Source organism: Diaporthe citri (genome assembly GCF_014595645.1).
Source record: "Diaporthe citri strain NFHF-8-4 chromosome Unknown scaffold_6, whole genome shotgun sequence".
Taxonomy (NCBI): Eukaryota; Fungi; Ascomycota; class Sordariomycetes; order Diaporthales; family Diaporthaceae; genus Diaporthe; species Diaporthe citri.
This window is the reverse complement of record NW_025064851.1, coordinates 4,254,463-4,276,419: the sequence shown is the minus strand read 5'-3', so window position 1 is coordinate 4,276,419 and position 21,957 is coordinate 4,254,463. Positions and strand designations below refer to the sequence as shown.

The 21,957-nt window shown below is 57.8% G+C and overlaps 7 protein-coding genes and 1 non-coding gene across 8 annotated transcripts; 4 read left to right on the top strand and 4 right to left on the bottom strand.

The window, feature by feature from the left end:
• Positions 1-407: 407 nt before the first annotated feature.
• On the bottom strand, positions 408-2,730 carry INS49_013117 (uncharacterized protein; the record flags this gene model as incomplete). The annotated part of the gene is made up of 5 exons (XM_043173818.1): positions 408-1,799; positions 1,874-1,998; positions 2,050-2,250; positions 2,341-2,542; positions 2,677-2,730. 5 exons carry the CDS (start codon positions 2,728-2,730, stop codon positions 408-410), a joined length of 1,974 nt encoding a protein of 657 aa, XP_043023115.1.
• A 3,588-nt stretch (positions 2,731-6,318) lies between these two features.
• Positions 6,319-9,048, top strand: INS49_013116 (uncharacterized protein; the record flags this gene model as incomplete). Its single annotated transcript, XM_043173817.1, has 6 exons — positions 6,319-6,516; positions 6,666-7,127; positions 7,194-7,752; positions 7,816-8,128; positions 8,218-8,267; positions 8,438-9,048. 6 exons carry the CDS (start codon positions 6,319-6,321, stop codon positions 9,046-9,048), a joined length of 2,193 nt encoding a protein of 730 aa, XP_043023114.1.
• A 1,507-nt stretch (positions 9,049-10,555) lies between these two features.
• INS49_013115 lies at positions 10,556-10,662 on the bottom strand. The gene has a single exon. It is a non-coding gene; the product is annotated as a tRNA-Val (tRNA).
• Positions 10,663-11,739: 1,077 nt separating this feature from the next.
• Positions 11,740-12,780, bottom strand: INS49_013114 (uncharacterized protein; the record flags this gene model as incomplete). The annotated part of the gene is made up of 1 exon (XM_043173816.1): positions 11,740-12,780. One exon carries the CDS (start codon positions 12,778-12,780, stop codon positions 11,740-11,742), a length of 1,041 nt encoding a protein of 346 aa, XP_043023113.1.
• Positions 12,781-14,761: 1,981 nt separating this feature from the next.
• On the top strand, positions 14,762-16,414 carry INS49_013113 (uncharacterized protein; the record flags this gene model as incomplete). The annotated part of the gene is made up of 3 exons (XM_043173815.1): positions 14,762-15,284; positions 15,344-15,879; positions 15,908-16,414. The coding sequence occupies 3 exons, from the start codon at positions 14,762-14,764 to the stop codon at positions 16,412-16,414; spliced, it is 1,566 nt and encodes a 521-aa protein (XP_043023112.1).
• Positions 16,415-17,514: 1,100 nt separating this feature from the next.
• Positions 17,515-18,535, top strand: INS49_013112 (uncharacterized protein; the record flags this gene model as incomplete). The annotated part of the gene is made up of 2 exons (XM_043173814.1): positions 17,515-18,119; positions 18,190-18,535. 2 exons carry the CDS (start codon positions 17,515-17,517, stop codon positions 18,533-18,535), a joined length of 951 nt encoding a protein of 316 aa, XP_043023111.1.
• Positions 18,536-19,144: 609 nt separating this feature from the next.
• Positions 19,145-20,862, top strand: INS49_013111 (uncharacterized protein; the record flags this gene model as incomplete). The annotated part of the gene is made up of 3 exons (XM_043173813.1): positions 19,145-19,252; positions 19,348-20,757; positions 20,860-20,862. The coding sequence occupies 3 exons, from the start codon at positions 19,145-19,147 to the stop codon at positions 20,860-20,862; spliced, it is 1,521 nt and encodes a 506-aa protein (XP_043023110.1).
• Positions 20,863-21,057: 195 nt separating this feature from the next.
• INS49_013110 (uncharacterized protein) lies at positions 21,058-21,693 on the bottom strand (the record flags this gene model as incomplete). The annotated part of the gene is made up of 1 exon (XM_043173812.1): positions 21,058-21,693. The coding sequence occupies one exon, from the start codon at positions 21,691-21,693 to the stop codon at positions 21,058-21,060; it is 636 nt and encodes a 211-aa protein (XP_043023109.1).
• Positions 21,694-21,957: the final 264 nt, after the last annotated feature.

The following is a 21,957-nucleotide window of genomic DNA, read 5'->3' as shown; positions in this document are numbered from 1 at the left end:
CTCGGCAGGCTCAAGGCAGCCTGCAGGACCGAAATGATCTATTCTTCTTTCCTCCAACATTTCTCATTCACGGCATGTCACCACATCAAGGAATTGCAAATAGAGACATTCTCTCTGTGTAGTTGGCTGTCCGTCTATTTTCCTAGTAATGCTACGGCAGCTCAACCAATAAAAGCAAGTCAACCCTCAACTCGTAATCTTGGTATCTCACAAGGCCGTCAAACGCCGCCCAAACACCTCATCGTGACCACCGATGAATCCAGACCGCCAACCTGCCAAACTCCCATGCCATCAAGCCAGGAGGATACCACAACAACAAAAAACAATTCGCACTACAGGCCGTCCTGTGGAAATCAACGCCTTAAGCTTGCGCCATTAATGGCCTCCAAAGTCGTGGAAGAGGCACTCTACTCCCCGTCAGAAAGATCCACGGCGAGTGGCTCACCATTGCGCGCCCGGGAGCCGTTCGTATAATCGACCTCGTACTGGATCTCCCGAATCATGTTGTCGAGGTTGTCATCAAGACCAGGCGCCTGTTGGCCAAGGCAAAGCTGGAGCAGATACCGGTAGTTCTCGATGGCTTGGCCCACGCCCTTCAGTCCTGTCGCGTCCACCAGGTCCTCCTCCAGCGTGCGCAGGTCGCGGATCCTGCCGAGAAGCTCCGATGCCACTTGTCGACGCTCAGTGTCGTCGTCAAGGCTACTCCCCTGGCTGCTCGCGCCTTGGCTGTTGCCATTGACCTGCATGCTAAGCTCGGTGTGGACCTTGCCTTGGACTGCAATGCGGTTCTGATACTTGAGCATGGAGGTGACTTGTGTGCGCAACTGCGCCGCCTCGGCCGTCGTCTTCGCGGCAACCTCATCCGGCTCGAGCATTGACTCGTGACGGCGCAACTCCTCCATCTGAGCCACTGCCTCCTCTTGGGTATTCTCCAGTATCTGACGAACCTCTTGCTCAGCATCGTCTTTCTCCTGCCACTCGTCCTCGAAAATCTGCGCAAGATGTCTACTCTTTTGCAGTATGCTGGGGGCGATGCGCTTCTGGACGGCTTTGGCAGCCTCGGATCGGAACTCGGCATTCTTCCACATGTCTTGCAGCGCGTCGCTCACGCTTGGTCGCCGAGGTGGAGGAGCAAATGGCGAGGACGATGGCGGAGGCATGGCGGAGCGAGACCGGATACCCTCGTTGAGCTCTCGGATCATTTCCTCGGCATGCATGCCCTTGTTGTTGCGGATCGAAGTCGATGCGCCACGGCCAAGCAGCGAGCGGATGATCTTGGTGTTCTTGTTCTCGGCAGCAAGGTGGATCGCTGTGTCGCCGTTGACGTCCTGGGAGTTCACCAGCTGCTCGACAAACGTGGACTCGTGTGTGTCCTGTAGCTTTCCCAGGATGGTTTCGACGTAGTACCGAGCAGGTCTCCGATACTTCACCGAGACAGCGTGCGAAACAGCATGGTGCAAGACGGTCCGGCCCGAGAGGTCGCGCTCTCCAATGCTCTCTCGAAGCTCCTCCATTATGGCAGGGAATGTCTGCTTGTCGAACGCGTTCGTGAAGTTGACTGCATGCATCATGGGGGTCTCGCCCCGCATGTTTCTCGCGGCAAGGGATGGACCGAAGCGCTTCATGTGCTTAACTCCGTCAATGTCACCCATCGCCGAGGCCCAATGCAAGGCTGTATTCTGGTGCTTGTCGATGGGGAAATCGGGTCTGAAGTTCGTAGGGGGCTCTGGGCGCGGAGCGGATGAATCGCGCATGTCTAGGGCGTAGTAGTCAAGGAGCGCCTCGCCGTACATCGTGTGCTGCTTTCTCATTAGCATATGGGGTTCTAAGTCTCATTTCGGAGGATGGGATGGAAGCATTTGCGAGTGCATACCCTGTGCAGAATCATCCTGTCTGCGTCATCCTCAGCCATGTAACTGCCGGAGGCAACGGTCTGGTCATCGGGTGTATCATCTCGAAATGCAACAGAAGATCGGTCCAAGTCCTCCGCGAAATGTTCTGGAGTTGATCAGTATCCGATAGAGCAGTGGCATACTTGGAAGATCTCACCATTGCGCTTCCGCTTCTTCACAGCAGGTCCGGCTTGAGGAATAGCTGCACTCTTCTTGGGCTGTTTCGGCTTGCTGACATGTCGAGGAGCTGGAGGGGGTGTGACAGCGCCTGGGACAAAGTCGAAGATGGGGCCAATTCGGTCGAGAACATTGTGTTGTCGGGCCAGCTCTTTCGCATCTGCCAGAGGCAGGTAGGTTCCTAAAGCGAGCAAAGCCAATGGTCAACCAACTTGTCTCCTAAGAGAGCGGAATATGGCAGCGATGCGGTGAGAGCTGAGGTTCTTCGTACCTTGAAACTTGCCATAACCTCCCTGGACCTTCTCATGATTGCCCTTTTGTACGTCGCGCTCGAGAATTCGAGTTCTCGCGGGTTTGTCGAAGCCGGCGGCTTTCAGGATGTGCGTGGCATTGACCCAGTTGTCGGACTGGCGTCGCATCACATGCTCCCTCTTTGCATCTGGGCCTACAAACTGGAACTCCCAGACGGGATTCTGTGAGGTCGGACAGGTTAGTGAGGGCTGACCTGGACAGGGATGTGACGAGCCATCTCGGCCAGGGGAAGGGAAGGGACGTGAAGTAAAGCGCAAGTTGGAGAGCAATTGACTGCGAAGAAGGTTGGACTAACTCCATTGTATGTGGCGGAGAAGATGCCATCACCCACGCCATTCGCGGCGGCCATTTTGGGTATTCGTGTCGATGGTTTGCACCGTGCTCCCGTTCAAGGGAGTGCAAGGAGGTGGACGGCTTGATTTGTTGTCGCAGTCGCAGTCGCGCAATGTCGATGCCGGTGTTGTCGTGATTGATCGCAATGGCTCGGTCACGACAGTCGAGGACCACTAAGGGTGGTCGAGACAATCAAGGTTGAGGTTGTCCAGCTTAGCCTAGAGCTTGGAAGTCGGGTGGCAGGATGCTCTTAAATGAGCGATCCCTGATTCTGTGGGTGACAGTGGTCAAGTCACCTGGAAAGAGTGTCATGCAAGTCAAAGTGAAGTGAAGGGTGACAAACGGCGTTGCCTTGCTTGCTGCATGCTCTGGGTTGACAGCAGCCAGAAGTGAACAAGCTTGTGTGGATGGGGTAGCGAGCGATGCAAGGGTCCACGTCAAGGGTCTGGCTCATGGGATGCGACCGTTGGTGAGGTTTAATTGACGAAGTCGCGAAACTTGCAAGTCGACGCGTAGTCCGCAGGTTGTGCGCGTCTCGCCCCGCGTCCAGCCGGAGATGGGGAGCCGCGCATGAAAAGGGACTGGGGTGGTTGGTGGGAGAAGTTACGTAAGCACGTGCCGGGTGAAGTTCCTCCAAAGCGTGTCAGACCCTGACGTGAATAAACACAGCCCTTCACGCCAGTAGCCGCCCAACAACTGCCACCTTGTTAATAATGGCGATTCACGTTGGAATGTTGAAGTCCACGTGGGACCATGATTTGCTCCTACATGGCAATAGTGAAAGGAACCCAAGGATAGCACAAACGAGCGCACTAACGTCACAGTCTTTGTCGGTGTAGGCAAGGGCCGCGTCTGCAAATCCTCGTGAGCGGTAGACTGCTACCAAATTGACATCTACCAGCCCCAAAAGACCCTATTCTGGCCACTCACAGTCTCCGATTCACTCATGAACTTCACCGCTGGCGAGATTTTATCACTCGCTGCTCGGCAGTTCAACATGGCTTCAACATGACTCTCTGTGTGTGTAGGTACTGGCAAAAGCTCAGGAATGCCATATAGATCCAATGCTCAATCAAGGGGATAGGTCTGCACTGCTGCATATCTGGGCAGCTCTGCAGCTGTCCAGATTGGGTTGATCAAGGCGTTCCTTTATGCAGCCTCCTTTCTGTTAAAGTACTTTGCGATCAAGGAGCACAGAATGGGGTGGCATCTGCCCATGGCCTATCTTACAACCTGCAGTCTAACAAGGGGCTTTTAGATGTTCATCCTAGGACCATGCAAATCATTGATGTTGATGTGATATGTCGGTGGCACAACACTACTAATTCGGTAACTATAACCTCATGCAAGAGACTCTGCTCGCTATGTCCGCCGAGTCAGTCAAGAAAAATTGATGAGATATCTGCCCAGCGGTAAGATCTGGAAAACGTGCCAATCGCATAGCCATCTCTGTTTTGTGGTTGGTTTGATAATTCTCAGCTCGAAGGTTTGAAGATCTACAGGCGCGACTGCCGGAATCGGTAGTCAAGAGAAGCGGGTGCCTTCGTATTGAGATAGGTGGGACAACCCGAATAAAGCTGAATATCAGCCTTCAATGGGACGGCAAGACGAACCTGCCCAACCAAACTTACTCGACCATGGGAATCTCCAAGCTGGCCTTTGATCGTGTCATACCTGAGACTCCTTGCGATGGTCTTCATGTTGGCCGGCCTCTGTTCACTGTGTGCATAAAAACCGGGAGACTAAAGCAGCGAACGGGAAGGCGACAGTTTGCCCACGAGATATCCCGTCCACTACTGTAGGTGGCTTAATAATAACAGCACCTGTAAGGATGCTGCATTTGATACGTCGGCTGGTGGCTCACCGTATCGATCTGATCGGCAGCGTACATTCGACCGCCGAAGACAACGGGCCGACCCTTCTAGTGTAGTACGATGAGATACGCACGCTGCGGTCGGGCAGTCAACGGCGGACAAGTCGTCGGCCGATACTTCTCGCTAGACGAAGGTTTGCCGTGCATTCCGCCGGCACGATCCGCAACCCTCTTCGAAGTGTGCATATCGAGGTAGACATCGGTACCCTGGCAGCAAAACTGACTAAGGACTATTCTTCATCGGTACTTGCTCGCCTATCGGGTGCCTGCGGTTCGCCTTTAAGCTGGAGCAGCCCTGTTGGTCCCATGCCGACGAACTGCTGCCACTATCTCAGAGCCCAGATGTGCTCGACCGGGCGTGGGATGGCCTGCGCGGTCCGGCTTCGGATCCGTCCGGCAGGGTTGGGCGCAGCGGAGAATTGTTGATACCGTCGCCTTTTTTGCCAGCTAATTCTCCTGACATCGGGCCCCTGGCCTTGTCGTGCGATTGTGGTGGCCAAGAGTTGCTCCCCGTCACTCGCCCCTGCAGCGACTGACAAAGAGTCACAGAGCCATGTTCAGATGCCCAGGAGTTCCAAGGCTTCTAGGCTTCCAGACTCCCAGGGCGCCAGGAGAAGCGGCACTGCTGCCCCCCCCCTGAGACGTGTTGTGATAGGGCGTCGGTACCGACTCGGGGTTGCTCGGGGGGTTCCGACGACGGCCCTTACGTCACGCTGGTCGCCCCCCTGAGTCGCGACGAGGAGATCATCAGTCATCAGCAGCCCTACAGGACCGGGCTGGTGCTGGGCAGCTGCTGGGCTGGACAGGCGACAGGCGACAGGCGACAGGCGACAGGCGACAGGACCAGCATGAACGGGCATCATCACAGCTCCGTCACTTCATCCAGTGTTTTAGATTTCCCTGCAACGATTTGAAGATTTTTTGAGTTCGCCGGTGGCCAGGCTAGGCCCAGGTCGGTCCTGTAGGGCTGCTTTGGCTAACGGCGGATGAACCAGAACACACACCTCGTCTGGTAGTCTGCCCGGCCTGTCAGTCGGAGCCGCAGGTCGAAGGAGTTGCTCGCCGTGTGTTGCATGGAAGAGGCTTGTCTCCCGGTGGGCTCTGATGTGCTGTGTGGTCTGGATGCGCTGAGCCAATCTGGCATGTCTGGCTGCCTTTTTGATCCGGATCTCGACACGACGGCCCTTGGCCAAGACAAAACCCGTCGGATTTCCACTTTGGACCTGAGCCCAAGTGGGGAATGACGATACTTACCCGCACCTCACAGTGAAGCGGCACCAGCGGACCTATTTCAGGAGAGGGTCGAGAGAGACCCCATCCCACGCCGTGCTGCCCTACCGCCGGCGCCACAACGTTGTGTTTTGCTGTCGAGAATTAAAGTGATACAAATTTTGCATGCCCCCGTCTCCTCCGTTTCGTCCTGTATCTGCCTGCGGCTCCGCTTGTGTCGCCCGTCCCCGGCCCAGTGGCGGAAATAACCAAGACGCGACCAAAAAGGCACCTGCACCGCACTCCTGCTCAACACCCTCCAGACGCAGAGGCGCGAAAACGGGGACCCGGTGATTCTGGTTCGGGCGAAGCTCCACCGCAGTAGTGCTCCTCACCTCATTCCCGATCTGGCCAATTCTCTCCTGGTGATCCTCATCCGGATCCTACGATGAGGCTCTGCCGTCTTACTGTTCCTCTCAGCAGCCGGCAGTGTCGATACAAACCTAACCCCTTGCAGCGATAATGTCATCAGCATCCGGGCCTGCCTCGAGCTCCACCAAAAACGGCGCCAACGGAAGCGGCAACGGGAACGGCACCTCCGGCCACAAGCCCGGCGCCGCCACGACCTCAGCCCCAAGCTCCGCCAGGGCGACAAAGAAGAGCGCCTTCTCCTGCGAGCCCTGCCGCCGCCGCAAGGTCAAGTGTGGAGGCGAACAGCCTGTCTGTAGCAGGTGTCTGGCAAGAAACGATGCTTGCGTCTACAAGTTGTGGGATCCCCTTCCGTCCTCTTCGCCATCGCGCCCCCTTCCCCCCTGAGGCGACCAACCCACCTCACCTTACATTTTATGCCAAGGCACTTGAGTCTCAAGCTCGCCACCGGTCCTCTCACTCACCAACATCTGAACCTGCCCATAGAGAAGTACCATGCTGACCCGTTTAGAAACCCAACGCTGTCCTACACCCAACGCCTGGAGGAGCGTATTAAAGACCTCGAAGAGCAGGTGTCAAAGGCTCAAGCCCAGGCTCAGGCGCCGCCTCAGCCTCAGCGCGGGCTATCGGAAGGACCACTCTCGTCATCGCACGACAGCTCTCTCGCTGGCCATGAGTCCGAGGGCCTAGCGGGGACGTTCAAGGGCTTGAAGCTGGATGAGAAGGGCGTCATCACCTATCATGGCGCCACCAGCTTCTTTCACCTTCCCAGCGAGTATGGCCGCCAGAGCAGTGACGCCCCAAGCCCGTCCAATCCGGAGGATCCCCTCTATGGCAAGAGGGAACGACTGGTCAACAATGCCTGGCAGCAGCGGGCGCTGGAAGACCTCTCAGAGATCCCTGTGCGTCTCCCACTTCTTTACCCACTTTCTCACGCGAGTATGTTGTCGCTGACCGTCTTATGCAAGGAACCGTTTCAATATCTCCTCAGCACGCACTGGTGCTGGATTCAGCCTCTGTGGAACTTTGTGTATCGTCCCACGTTCACACGTGACATGCAGCTTCTTGGGCCGTACTACTCACACACCCTACTGAACGCCATACTCTCGCATTCGATCCGGTGGGGTCGTTGGGACAAGGATACCCGCGAACGTCTCGAGAACGATTATGATGGCGGCGCCGTCTTCAGCCGCCACGCACGAGCCATGGTCCTGGAGGAGATTTCTCGTGGCGTGGCAACCATCCCGACCGTCCAGACGCTCTTGCTGCTGAGCGCTCAGGAATGTAGCGCCGGCAACACCTCGCAGGCGTGGATGTACAGTGGCATGGCGTTCCGGATGATCGATCATCTGGGTATCTGCGTCGACAGCCAGCGATATACAGGCAACATCCCCTTCAGCGATGAGGACGTCGAGATCCGCCGGCGGCTGTTCTGGAGTTGTTACTTCTGGGACAAGATCGTCAGTCTCTACCTCGGCAGATCACCGAGCCTACAGCACTCGGATGTGTCGCCGCCTCAAATGATCCGTACGTGGTCCACCCCTTCTCCCTCCGGGCCGATGTGAACGCGATACTAACAAGTCAACGCAGTCGATGACTCCAACGAAAATGAGATGTGGACACCGTTCGGAATCACTTACCCAGACGGCGTGAAATACCCACCCATCGCGGCGCACTCGACGTCTTGCTTCGTGCAGATGTGTCGCTTGACGGTCATCTTCAATGAGATCCTGATCCACATGTATGACCCACTCGGGCTAAACACCGAGCCCGAGATCCAGGAGTGCTTGGTCAGACAGGAGGCGGCCCTGAAGCAGTGGTGGGAGGACCTGCCGCACTTCTTGAAGATGGACGCGAGCATGCTGCCCCCGCTGGCACCACCCAGCCACATTGTCACCCTCAAGTAAGTTCTTCTCCAGCCCTAGGCCTGGACCAGGGTCTTCCCCCAGGTCTTTCCCCCGGAGTCCCACTGACTGGTGGGTCGGCGAGCAGTTGTCTTTACCATACGTTCAACATCCTGCTCCACCGACCGATGCTCTCTCGTGAGTGCACTCCAAATAACAACCGCGCGAAACATCTGCTCGGTGCGTGTCGTCGGCGACATCCATCATCGCGATATTCGACCTGTTCTGCAAGTCCTTCGGCATCTATCGGTCTGTGCTTTCGTTGAGCTACTGCGTGTATATCGCCGCCTCGATATTCCTTCTACAAGTTCAAGCCGCCGCCAATGCACAGAATCCGGGGGCGTCGTCGGGCATGTTGACGGACGAGCAGCAGCAACAGCAACAACCCGCATTGCGAAGGCTGGACTTCTGTATCCGTGCGCTTTCGAAGCTGAAAGACATCAATCCGATCGTGGGCAGTGGTGTCGAGCTTATCCTGCGCGAACTGGCCGCCTTGGGAATCCAGACTCCCGGCACTGCCACACCGCCCGGATACCAAGGACAAGGGCAGCAGAACCAGGCACGGCCCGGGTTCCCCCACCACCAGCAGGCATCGTCGATGTCGTCGGAGTTCCGGGGTCGTCAGGATTCCTTCAGCGGATACGGCCACCGCATGAGCCACCACGAGATCATGATGGGCAACACCGATAGCCACATGACCGGCTTCGGCTCGCCCAGCCGCACGCCACCGGGCATACAACAGGCCCTGTTCCAGTTCCCTCAACCGACCCAGCCCGACAAGATCAACCAGCACCTCCAGCACCACGGAATCTCAGATCAGGTCTTCCAGGCAGTGTCTTCGCTGCAGCCGATCACGGCGTCGTTTGGTAATCCGATGAGCACCCAGGAACACCCGCGGGAATACTACGAGCACCGGTAAGGCTCACCTACATGCGTAGTCTGAGCGTGCAGTCCAATCTTGCAATCTTCCCGTTCAGGTTGCGATAGCAGCCATCGGCGGATGAAGCTTTCGGAGGACGAAACCATTGGGGAACGAAGCTACCGGCGGAGGTTTATGACATTGTTGTGAAGAAGTCATAGAACAAAAGTTTTTGGATGCATTGTTAAGGAGTTGAGGGTCTCGTTCTTGAAGACAGATGTGAGTGGCCGACATCTCGACAGCGCATGAGTTCGAGTCGAGGTTGGGAGCTCAACAAGAGAATACACGCAGGAGTACATAGCATTGTAATGGAAGGATGTCCACTTCGAGCCGAACTCCCTGCGCATGTGATACAGTGACTGACAGGCTCGGCGGAGCGGCGACTGGCAGTCACAAGACGCGTGCGAGTCGTGAGAGACTTTAATGAGGACGATCCTGGGCCACCAGCGCGGCGAGGCCGCTCCGGGCAGGGAGAAGAAGCAATGAATCGAGCGAGGCAAAGATGGCGTCAGTCGATCGCTGCCCACCCATCTGAGGCAATTACCCCAGAGTCGGGAGACATGGGGTTCCAGCGGGAGCATGGGGATAAATAACGGGGCCGCCCTTGTGAGCCCTCCCAGGCTGGCGGGAGGGAGCAAGGGGTCCTGTCTCCCTCTCGCCCACTGCAAACAGGGAATCCCACCCTCGCGCGTCCTAAGCTTCTCTTGTCCAAGATTCGGCCAACTCTACCCCGGGGTGTGTTTGCCATGGTATGCAGGTTAAGCCGGTCTGGTCCAAGGCCCGGGGGAGAGGTGGAAGAGGGGTTCAAGGAATCGGCCCCACAAGAGAGATCATCTGGTCGCCCCTGGGAAATCTTGTTGTAGCAGAGTCAATAATAAGCATGTGAGTCTCACAGACAGACGATGCTCGGCCGAGCAGCAGCAAAAGCAGGCACGGGCAACGCCTCTTTCTGGTCAGGCTCGGTCAGGCTCCGAGGGGCCGATCCCCATGCGCGAATCGAAACATACCGTACCCGCCACAGACATATGGGCCCCGCGCGGAAGATGGCCGAAATGCGCGGTGAATGCTGCTGCTGCACAGGAAAGATGATCGCCGCATCGTCATCGTGCCTCCGTGGTCTCTCTCGGAGCTTCGCACGTGGGTAATGCGAGGGGCCGAACGCAGTGGACGGGCTGGCTGGCCAATGTGCAGTTTGATGTGGTCTCTCAAGGTCAACCCTAACCTGGGGCGCTGGGCTGAACTGGTGGGGTACCCTCCCCCCAAACCAGCTCACCGCCAACACTGCTGCACCTAATTCCCTCAGAATCCAACCACCACATCCCAAAGCATGCCGATGGAAGAGAAATAATTAGAGCACCATACACCTGTGCCAATTCCGAATCCAACGGCACATTACTCCAATTGCCAACACTGAAGTGTGTGTGGACACATAGAGCAAAAGTGTGGTGGTATGTGGGTGAGGCTGACAACCATCGACACGCACACCCACAACGCCAGCAAAAGAGAGTGATCTGGCCCGGGCTCGAACCGGGGACCTTCAGTGCTCTCATAAATCACTCTGGACGAGCTGTTTAATGTTAGACTGATGTGATGAACCAACTACACCACCGGACCACTGGGGAATTGTTGAGTTCGGAATCAAAAAGGAGACTTATAACTCAAGTGCTGGTGAAGTCCCCACCGCCGCCACCTCACTGTGGGGCCTGCCCCTCGGCACTTGGAAAAGGAGGGCTGGACTAAGACCAGCAAGATCAACATCGATGTCAACGGATCTGCAAGGAGAAACCACATCCAAGCCGGAACAATTGAGCCTGGTTTGGGATTACGCGTATGGTGGCCACATAGTAGAGTATGTTGTCATGGTCTGACAGCGGCCATTCTGCCATCCGGCCACTGTGGGATGGTTGTGGAGAGCTGCTGTTGTCAAGGTTGATATCGCTGAACCGCCTGGTCTGGCTGGTGTTAGTCGGGACACCTACCTAGTACACGTCCACACAATCACACACATACACATCCACTACCCACACATACAATTTCGTAATCTCTGACTACATCATCTTGCCAGAGGGTGACCACTCTCCTAGCAGGGGGTGGGAATGGTCCATAGGCGAGGCACACCACATGCCCACACCCACACGCCCATAGAGGAGACACCCACACCTACAGACAGAAACACCCAAAGGAGACACACCCACAGACACAGTTACAGACACATACACACACGAGCACCCAGACTAGCTCAGACAAACAAATTCTTCCATCATTGTGAATGTATGTATTCAGCCACTGCCATTCATGTTGTGGATGACTAGGGAGAGTTTGTACTCTGGTGAACCTCTGAACAAACACCTCTATGAATTCCAGAACAACACTGACACCTGTTTCCTGTCACAACTACTTTCTCACATGCATGCATAATATGTGGTCCGGGTCCATTCTTGCAATAAACATTTCGAGAAAATTGTTGCATCATATTCATTCCACATTATTGTAAGCGTTTTGGTATCATATCCCTCGTGTACTCCTATGCTTCACATTGCTAGTCGAGCACTGAATCCCTTGCAAGGCAAAAATCCCGCCTAAACGCCGTCCCGCTCATGTCGTCGTGATCAATCATCATGTTACAGTATGACCCAGCCATGGTCCTCAAGCCTTTTCCCAACAGAACTCTCAGCAGCCCCCCCCCCTAATTCACGCCCACAACTCTTCTGCATTATCACGGAAGATCCTCTCGGCCAGGTGCTGGCTCCCACCGCACCATGACAGGACGTGGTTGATCCAGGGCCGGATGTCGAGCCCCTCGAACCTGGTGTGGGGCCAGTCCGAAGCAAACACAGCCCTCGTCCGGCCGGCGACACGGATCAGCTCCCTGGCGACGGCGTCGACGTCCCTGATGTAGTCCCTGCCCTTCCCAAGGCGGTACGGCGCCGACAGCTTGACGTAGGTGTCGCCACCTTGGAGCAGCCTGATTAGGGAGCTGAAGCCGTTGAGACTGTAGGGGTCCAGCCGCGAGGACAGCGACGAGGCCTTGTTGGGCAGCGAAGAGAGGTCCGGTGAGCCCATGTGGTCGATGACGACCCTGACGCCCAGCGTGGGCATGACCTGCTCCAGGATCTTAACCATCTCCAACGGGATGTAGAGCTGGATGATCCAGTTGAGCGGGCGCACGGCGTCGGCGTAGCTGCGCAGCACCGCCTCCATCTCGGCGTGGTCCATGGTGTGCTCCGTTGAGCGCAGGTTGAGCCTCACACCCCTCACGCCCAGCCTGTGCCACTCCCGGAGTGTCGACGATGAGGTGGCCGCCGGGTCGAAGGCGACCACGCCCCTGGCTCGCGTTGGGCCGAAGGCGCGCAGGGCATCGAGCAGGCACGAGTTGTCGTTGCCGTATATGGAAGGCTGGACTATGACAAGGTGTGAGGCCCCTATCGAGGTCTCGAAGTCGATGGCCTGGGAGACGGTGAAGGGGCTTGGTTTGTATACGGCTGCAGACGACAGGGGGTAACGATCCGGGATGATAACGTGCATGTGGGAGTCCCACGACCCTACTGGGATGCGTAACGGGGGCTGTAAATACTCCGGCGTGCTGCCCCTCGGGTCCTCCTTGTGCAACGATGTCGGCTTATCGTTTATGTCGATCAGGGACGGGCAGGGGGAGATGGGTCTTGACCTGGGTGACGAGGGCCGCTTGTCAAGGACCCCAGCCGGGAAACGGTGCCTGAGCAGCGCAGCCATCTGCGGTCTGGCCGTGTTGACTCACTTTTGGACTGGGTTTCAGATGACCATGTGTACGGTAGGGGAGACTGAGGATCTGGAGGTCGGGGCTGAGGGCGCGTGGGAACGAGTCTCGGGCCAAGCACCAAGGTACATATACGTCCGCAGGGCGACGGCGAGGAGTGAAACGGCCGGAGAGATCTGACGAAAGAGAGGAGCCGCAGGCCCAGAGCTCAAGAGTCCAGACCTCGCAGGCAAGCTGACAGGCCCGGAAAGCCAGCGGGAAAGATCTGGGTCTGGAGCTTGAGGACGAGGTGATCTAGGGCCGGAGACAACCCAGGGTTGCATCCGCAAGGCTCTCCAAGGAATAGGAATGGAGCGGAGTTGTTCATTATGATGCGTCACGACGTCGGCCACGGTCCAGTAAGACCCAGGTGCCAACCTAGGTACCCAGGTAGGCAGACTGGGACATGCCATGTGCGCTGCCCTGCACAGATGGTCAGAAGGGTCAGCCGCGCCCCCAGAGGACCTGCCAGGAGGGGTCCAGAGCAAGCCGGAGGGCGTTACGGGCGCCGCCACAGCCAAACTGGAGCCTTGGCGAAACAAGCTTTCGGAGACATCCCAGGAGCTGCTGCTTGCTTGCCCATCGCTACAAGAACCCAGCCTGTCAGCCTGTCGGGAGCCAGTTTAGGCCTGGGCACTCGGCGAAAGACCGCGGGTCTCGAGACGTAATTGTGACTGCTATTGGCCTGCGCGGTCAGAGCGGCCACCGGACAGGCAGCGAGACCCAGATAAGCCCAGGGAGGCGAGACGTCAGAAGTCAGCTCGCCTGGCCCGCCAGCAAGAGACAACCCTTCCAGGCCCAGAGCCCAGACTCGAGCGTCCAGAGATCCCATATATCGATTCGTCCAGGCCAGCCTGTTCGGTCTCAGTCCGAGTGGGCGACACTGGAGAATTGAGAGAGATAAATCCCAATATTCCCAAGAAAACCTGCGGCTCAGGACAAGCTGAGGAGCCGCCCATCTCATGTCTCGACTGGTGCGCTTGCAAGGTCGAGACGTTCGGGGATGAGGCCCTCACGAACAAATGGGCCTGTCACCGTTCTACACAGTAGCAGTTGCGCAGCCATTGTCTCCTGATCTAACAAGTCCCCTGATGTCCCCCTGAGCCCCATTTTCCCCGGGAAATCAGAAAGAGTCAGGGCCTGTCTGTCTGTCGTTCGTGTGTCCGTCGTGCTTGCTCCCCGCGTCGGGATGCAGGCTGTCAACGATGACCCCTGACCGGGCTGGACTCGGCCGCGTCTGCAGTCTGCAGTCGGTGCTGCATGCCGTCGGCTCGCCTGCTTGTGGCTCGGTCAAGTTCCGGCCGCACAGGACGTGGACCCCACCGTCGCCGGCCCACACCGATGTGATAACGGGGTGGGTCGGGATGACGGGTTTTTGTGAGGAATTCTCTCTCCCTAGCAATGCACAGCAACGCCATCCATCATCACCTCCCAAAACGCGGGCCCGCGACAAAGCCAGACCACCCAGACCACCCAGACCACGCGCCTCGTGAATCCTGGGGTTCATCACCTCCATCCGTCCACGCACGCCACCTCCACTCTTGCACCTCGCTGCCCTCTTTCCCCCAGTCGTCCCAGCCTCGATCTGGGGTTAGCTCCCTGCAAGCCCTGCGACGCTCTCTGCTTGGCTCTGCTGGCCACTCGCCCGCCCTGGCGTGACCCCAACCTGCCCTTCTTGTTCCTTTCTGTCCCTCTTCCTGCCCTACACCCCCCCCCCCGGCCTGTCTCCGTGGCCTTGTGGGCGCTTGCCTGCTCTGGGCAAGCCAGCAGCTTCCGTCGACCCCCCAAAGGGCTCAGCTCGGCGGAGGTCGCCCGAGTACTCGGTACTCCTGCGGTCTGGACAAGGCCATCCAGCTGGAGTCGAAGGGGACACACGCCAGCCCCCGATCCACTCTGTCCCAGGGGCACGGCGCCGTCGCTCGCCTCCAGCGGCCCAGCATGCCGTCGTCAGGCTGCACGCCTGCCGCCTTCAGAGGGCCGTATAACTGGTACTACATCCTTACCATCGTCGTCATAGGCTGTGGCTCCATCCCCAAGGGCTACGACGAGGGAGGCTTCAGTGCCGCCGTAAGCCTGAGGTCCTTCAAGGATGACTTCTACCTCAGCGCTGGGAAGTGGGTGGACGATCCCTCCGGCCTCGCCAGCAGGAAGGCCAACATCACCTCCTTTGGTGTCCTGGGCGCCGCCATCGGCTCCCTGATAGCCTCAGCCCTCACCGACCGGATAGGGCGGCTGAGGTGCTGGCAGATGCTCGCCCTGCTGTACATGAGTGGCTACGTGATGCAGATCTTCTCGACGGGAATCTACGGCTTCCTGCTCTTCGCCCGCATATGGGGCGGACTGGGTGCCGGCGGCTTGACTGTCGTCGGGCCATTATACCTCTCGGAGATAGCCCCTGCCAAGAGCCGTGGCATGATCGTCAGTGTCTCTATGGTGTTCCTGTTGACTTTTCTGTCCCTGGGTTTGTGGCCTTCCCCCTTTCGTGGCCTGTCTTCGTCGAGGCTAACCTTCCTTGCACAGGGTTCTTCATCAACTATGCTGCCAGTATCACCATGCAGGATTACCGTCCACAGTACCGGCTTGTCATTGCCATCCCCCTTATCCCCGTTGGACTAGCCCTGCTCACCTCCCTCTTCATTTCCGACACGCCTAGATGGCTCGCCTCCAAGGGCCGTGGGGATGAGGCCCTGGCGGTCTTGGCCAGGCTTCGCCACAAGAGTAGTGATGACTATGAGCTCCAGGCCGAGTTTGACGAGCTACAACACCAGATCCAGTCCAAGGAGAAACTGTCCGGGGTTGCAATCTGGGACATCGTCAAGGAGATCGCCACGACGCCGTCCTACCGCAAACGCTTCCTGCTGGCCATCGCCATGCAGACCGTGGCGCAGTGGTCCGGCGGCAACGGCATCACCTACTACATCCCGCAGATCTTCGAGTACGCCGGGGTCACGGGCGACAGCAGGTCCCTCATCACCTCCGGGGCGTACGGCATCGTGAAGCTGGTGTTCACCATGATCTTCACCTGGGGGGCTGGTCGACGTCATCGGCCGGCGGCGGTGCTTCATCACGGGCCTGACCATGCAGCTCGTCACGCACGCGTACATGGCCATCTACACGGGCGTCTGGGTCTACGATGGGGTGATCAACAAGCCCGCCTCGGACGTCGCCATCGCGAGCGTCTTCATCTACGCCGTGGGCTGGTCCATCGGCCTGTGCACGGTGCAGTACCTGTACGGCACCGAGATCTTCCCCACGCGCATCCGCAGCGTCTGCTACGCCTTCAACATGGCCGTGCACTGGCTCTTCCAGTTCGCCGTCGTCAGGGTCACGCCCAACATGTTCGTCAGCCTGCACATCTGGGGCGCCTACGCCTTCTGGGCGGGCGTCTGCGCGATCGGGCTGGTCCTCCTGGGGCTCTGGGCCCCCGAGACCAAGGGGGTGCCCCTGGAGCGGATGGAGGAGCTGTTCGCCGGCCACTGGTGGATGGGGCTGGAAGGCAAAGGTCGACCTGGACTCGAGCGACACGCAGACCCTCAGGAGGTCGAGGGCGTCCTCGCCCGTGGACGTCATGGAGAGGGGGAAGGAAAATGAGGTGGGCTCGCCTGGCGGCCCATTTAGAGCAACATAGAGGCATACGATTACTATATTGAGTTAAGAAGGGTTGGGTAACCCTCTGGCTTTGTAATTAGCACAATAGACTTTACTTCAATGAGACAATGAGACTACTTGCATATGAACCTAGCTCAACGAGCTCACTTCACTGCTTAGATAAATCCAAATATTTGGGAATGCTCACAATTTTCCCTCCGACCTGCTATTCCCTACTCAAGCGGGCAGTCTCATCTGTCAAGATCCCAAGCCGCCGTCGTTCTTGTTCCCTGAGACGTAAAATACCCCACAGGAGCGCCAACCGTGGAGACTGAAAGTAAGAGCAGTAGGACACGTTCTTTTGAGGAGGTGAAACTCGCTGTAGCAACACTGCACATGGATGCAACACATAACGTCAAGCGTCAAGGAGGCCGGGTACATTTTGAGAGAGCCGTCACTGGGCCTACTAATTTCATACACAGAAAGTAGGCTGACACGGTTCTCACGTACGTCTTCGTCTGTATGTATGCCTCTCTACGACTTAGAAAATTTCCGAGTGTCTTGTGGTCGAGTTCTTGAGCCCGGGGGATCCGGAAGACGGAAGTAGTGAGAAATCGGGCGGCTTCGGGGTGCCGAGGTGCTCCACTCGTGTTCCGAAGTGCCGCAGCTGCCCCGGCGCCCGCCCGATTACGCGACTTTGTCACTTTGTTAGATTTCGAGGTTTGGGTCTGGATGACGAAAGAATAAATGCTTGCCGTGTCCTGGGGCGATCGGTCATTTTGTTGGCTTGTAGTTGCTAGTTAGGAAGGACGTCGATTTTAGTTCAGAAGGTGTCGCCCGCATCTGTGGAATAGTGAGTCCGGTCCCTCTTTCCCACCCGACGCTTGCACCATGCCGGTTTCGCATCGCAACACTTGCGGCCTCACGCCCCGCCCGCCCAAGCAATCCGGCTCCTGTACAAAGACCCATCATCACTGACTAATCTTGGCTGGCCTGTTCGAAGCTGTGTGAAATAAGCATCGCTACAGAAACTTCTTTCTAAGCCCATCCCTTTAGGCATTGGTCACTCAAACGCTTCTTCATAGTCTAGCAACAGCTGCACCATGGCTTCCATCAAAGCGTCCAACATCCTGATCTTCGGAGCCACCGGTTTCATCGGCACCTTCATCACGGAGAAGGTCATCGCCGCCCAGCCCGCCTTCAACCACATCGCCATCTTCACGTCCGCCAACACGGTCAACACCAAGGGCGAGCTCCTGGACAAGTGGAAGAAGGCCGGCAACGTGACCGTCGTCACCGGCAACGTCGAGTCCGAGGCCGACGTCAGCGCGGCGTACAGAGACCACAACATCGACACGGCCATCAGCGCGTTCGGCCGCGGCGCTATCGACAAGCAGGTCAACCTGATCAAGTGGGCGGACCAGTCGGGCAAGGTCAAGTGGTTCTTCCCGTCCGAGTACGGCACGGACGTCGAGTACGGCCCGCAGAGCGCGGGCGAGAAGCCGCATCAGCAGAAGCTCAAGGTGCGCAAGTTCATCAGGGAGGAGGTCAAGAACGTGCAGGTCACATATGTCGTGACTGGGCCCTACTTCGAGTCCTGGGTCGGCCGCCCCGAGGGTCTGGGCGTCGCGCCTGGTTTCGACGTGCAGAAGAAGGAGGCGTGGCTGGTCGAAGCTGATGGGAAGATCGGCTTTACGACGATGCCTGAGTAAGTTCTCACGGCCAGTGACTACTAGTAATAACTATTCAATGTAATATTGACTGACGCCATGGCACAGCGTTGGCAAGCTGGTGGTCGCAGCCCTGCAGCACCCCGAGGCCGCGGCTGGTAAGGCACTCAAGGTGAACTCATTCGAGGTCACGCCGAACCAGGTCCTCGCAGAATACGAGAAGCAGACGGGGGCCAAGTGGAAGGCCAACCACATTCCCCTCGACGAGCTCAGACAGGAGGAGAAGAAGCGCTGGGAGGAGGGCCACGCGAAGGCGACGATCCTCACGCTGAGGCGTATTTGGGCTGAGGGTGGCACTCTCTACGAGAAGACGGACAATGAGGCTATTGGAGTGAAGCCTGAGGACACAGAGTCCTTGCAGGTTATCCTGAAGAGGATTCTTGGGGGCCCATGAGCTCGGTCGGACACATTCAGCTCTTCCACGGGACACCGACCGCCATTGTGGGTTCAGGCCCGGAATACATAGCAATTAGTACATGAGGAAAACTGTCAATGAGCTCCTGCGTCTACATACTGTAGTGGTTGATATCAGATTGTGATTTGAAGGCGGCCCGTGTCATTAGACGGTGTTGTCAGAAGGCTCAAGTGTTGCTCCTGCATTTCTTCAGCGACTAATAACAAGCACTGGGACCCGCCAAGCCGGAGCCAACCGTCCGAGAGGGACCCCTCAGACGTCAAGTACGCGTCAGTTGTTCAGTGGGCACTCGAACGACAACAGCTACCCTGCGGCATGCACAATCATCATGCATTCCTCAACTACGCCTCACCTTGCTACAATGTTGTAGCCTGACATTCTCAGCCCTTTGCTTGCTGGGGAATCCCTTACTACTGATATCTGTTCATTTATTCACCGTCCTGGGCCACTACGAGACGCTGCCGGCTTCCCTCAGCATACCCTGGCTAATAGCTTCAGATATCGAACATCGAATAACGACCGCCTAAACTTGCACCTGCATCTGCACCACCTTCCATCTCTGCTACCACCCCCTTTCTGACGACAGCTATGCCGAGCTCCGGGGGCCTGGGGCAGTTTGCTCACGATGTGTCACCGTACCTCATCCTGCTGATCTTCATCGCGACTTTCGGCCCATTTCAATTCGGCTATCATTTGGTACGGTGCCCCTCGCGCAGGAGTTCGGGCTTCCTAGGCCTTGACACCCGACCTTCGCTCGTTCTCCAGCTGACTTGTCTTCCTTGTACGTCTAGTCCGAGTTGAATGCTCCACAGCATGCCATCACTTGCGAGGACGACAAAGCCGCGCCCTCCGGCGCCCTCGCCCGCGTCGCGGCCGGCTTATCGAGCTACACCTTCAGCAAGAAGAAGGATGGATGTAAAGGCATCCCCATGAACGAGCCGACATTTGCAATAGTGTCCTCCATTTTCACCATCGGCGGCCTGATCGGTGCCCTGGCGTCCGGGCCCATCACCTCTAAGAAGGGCCGCTGGCTGTCCATACAAATCACAGCCATCACCTTCGTCATCGGAGCCACCATCGAGGCCCTGGCCGGCGCAGCCTGGGTCATCGCACTCGGGCGCTTCGTGTCCGGGCTCGGCTCCGGCGCGAGCACCGTCATCGTCCCGCTCTACATCTCCGAGGTGGCCCCGCCCGCCGAGAGGGGGTTCTTCGGCGCCTTCACACAGATCAGTTGCAATACGGGAATTCTGACCGCCCAGGTGCTGGGCTACTTCCTGAGCCACGGGTCCGCCTGGCGGTGGATCCTGGGAATCAGCGGCATCATCGCCGCAGCCCAGATCCTGCTCACCTTCCTGGTCCCCGAGAGTCCCGCCTGGACGGCGACGGTGAAGGGCGACGTCGTCGCCGGCAGGAAGATCTTGCAGCGCATCCGGGGGCGAAATGTCGACATCGACGACGAGGTCGCGCTCTGGGGCGCCGGTTCTGGTAAGAACGTCACTGGCGAGGAGACGGGCCTGCTTGAGCCACCAGAGGGAGGTGCCTCGCTTGTCCCGGACAACGAGGAGGTACGGCACATCGGCGTCATGCAGGCGCTTAAGGACCCTCTGTACCGGCCTGCTATGATCGTGGTCATGGGGGTCATGTTCGCCCAGCAGCTGTGCGGAATCAACTCGATAGTGATGTACTCGGTCGCGCTCCTCAACGGCCTGCTGCCCCTGAGCTCCATCGTCCTCACCATTCTCGTCTCGGCCGTCAACTTGGTCATGACCGCGGCGTGCTCGCCGCTTCCGGACAAGTGGGGCCGCAAGACATGCCTGCTCGTCTCCATCGTCGGCCAGGGGGCCTCCTCGCTCGTCCTTGCCATCTCGATCCTCGCCGGCTTCAAGATCGTGTCCGCCCTCGCGGTCGCCACTTTCGTGGCCTTCTTCGCCGTCGGCCTGGGCCCGGTGCCGTTCATCCTCGCGTCCGAACTGGTGGGCCAGGAGGCCGTTGGCGCGACGCAGAGCTGGTGTCTGGCTACTAACTACACGGCTACCTTCCTTGTGGCGCAGTTCTTCCCCATTATTAACACGGCGCTGAACAACTGGCTGGGCGGCCGCGGCGGCTGGGTCTACTTCATCTTCGCGGGCTTTGCCGCGCTCTTTGCCCTGTTCATCACGGCCAAGGTGCCCGAAACAAAGGGCAAGAAGGACGCGGATGAGGTGTGGGGGAGGACCAGACGGTTGGATTAGTGAGGTTACCAGAGTGTGTAATTCAGATTGACCTACGGAACGAGCACTCCCTTGGGGCTGACCCCATCACAGTGACTACTTATTAATGATACAACATGAGTCACCAAAAGCGCTCCGACATGTGTATACAATCTTTTCAGCTGCTGGAATGACAACTCGTATGGCTCAGGATGCTGCGCTGAAAGAAGGGCCTCCGTGAAATGCATGCAGGTGCCTGAATGAATGATGCGACGCCCGCGACGTGACCAACGTGAACGGGTACACTACCTCCTAAGAGACTTGGAACATCCTCTTGTTCCGGACCATCTGCTCGATCACGCCCACGCCGGCCCTCACTCCGTCAACCACATACACGTCCTTGGCCGCCTGCTCGCCCGATTCCTCACGCACAGCCGTGCGGATCACCTCTTCCAGGCCAGCCATGCCCCCGCAGCCCATCAGGATGCAGTCCGGCCGGCCCTTGGCCAGGAGACGCTTGGTGGCTGCCTTGAGCTTGTCCTGGATCACCTCCGGAGGCACATCGCCGTGGAAGTCGCCGGCCACCAGTCCGGTTGACTGCACGCCGAGGAAGCCGCCGGCGCCGGCGCCGAGGAAGGACGAGATGGCGTCGGTCAAGTGGGCCTCCCAGAACTTGCCCGTGGTGACGATGCCCCAGCCGTGGCCGGGCCTCACGAGCGGCAGCGACGCGAGCACGCTGGTCTCGAAGATACCCGTTACGGGGAGGCCCGGGAGGCGGACCTGGATCTGCTCGACCAAGGTGTGCTTGCTGTAACAGGCCATCAGGACACCGTCGTAGTCCTTGAGCAGCCCGGTCGCCTCCAGGTTTGCCCACACGACCTCGGTGCTGGCTTTGATGTCTTTGTCGTCGTTGATGCTGGCTGGGCTCTCCTGGGGCGCCGTGTACATTATGATTTCCACAGTCTATTGGGAAGAGGCAAGGTCATCAGCCTTGATTTTATGTGGAAAGTTGGAAAGAGAACATGGATTATAGATTGAGGTAGCAAAAGATGGGACAAACAAAGACCTAGGCTCAACGACAGCTCTGAGGAAATCATACCACACTACCAGCAACCATATCTAGAGTGGTGGATTACCTCACCGGTTTGACCAGTCTCGATTTGTCCCATCTGGAGCCCCCAAAATCTGACCAGACCATCTTGTGATCAAGGA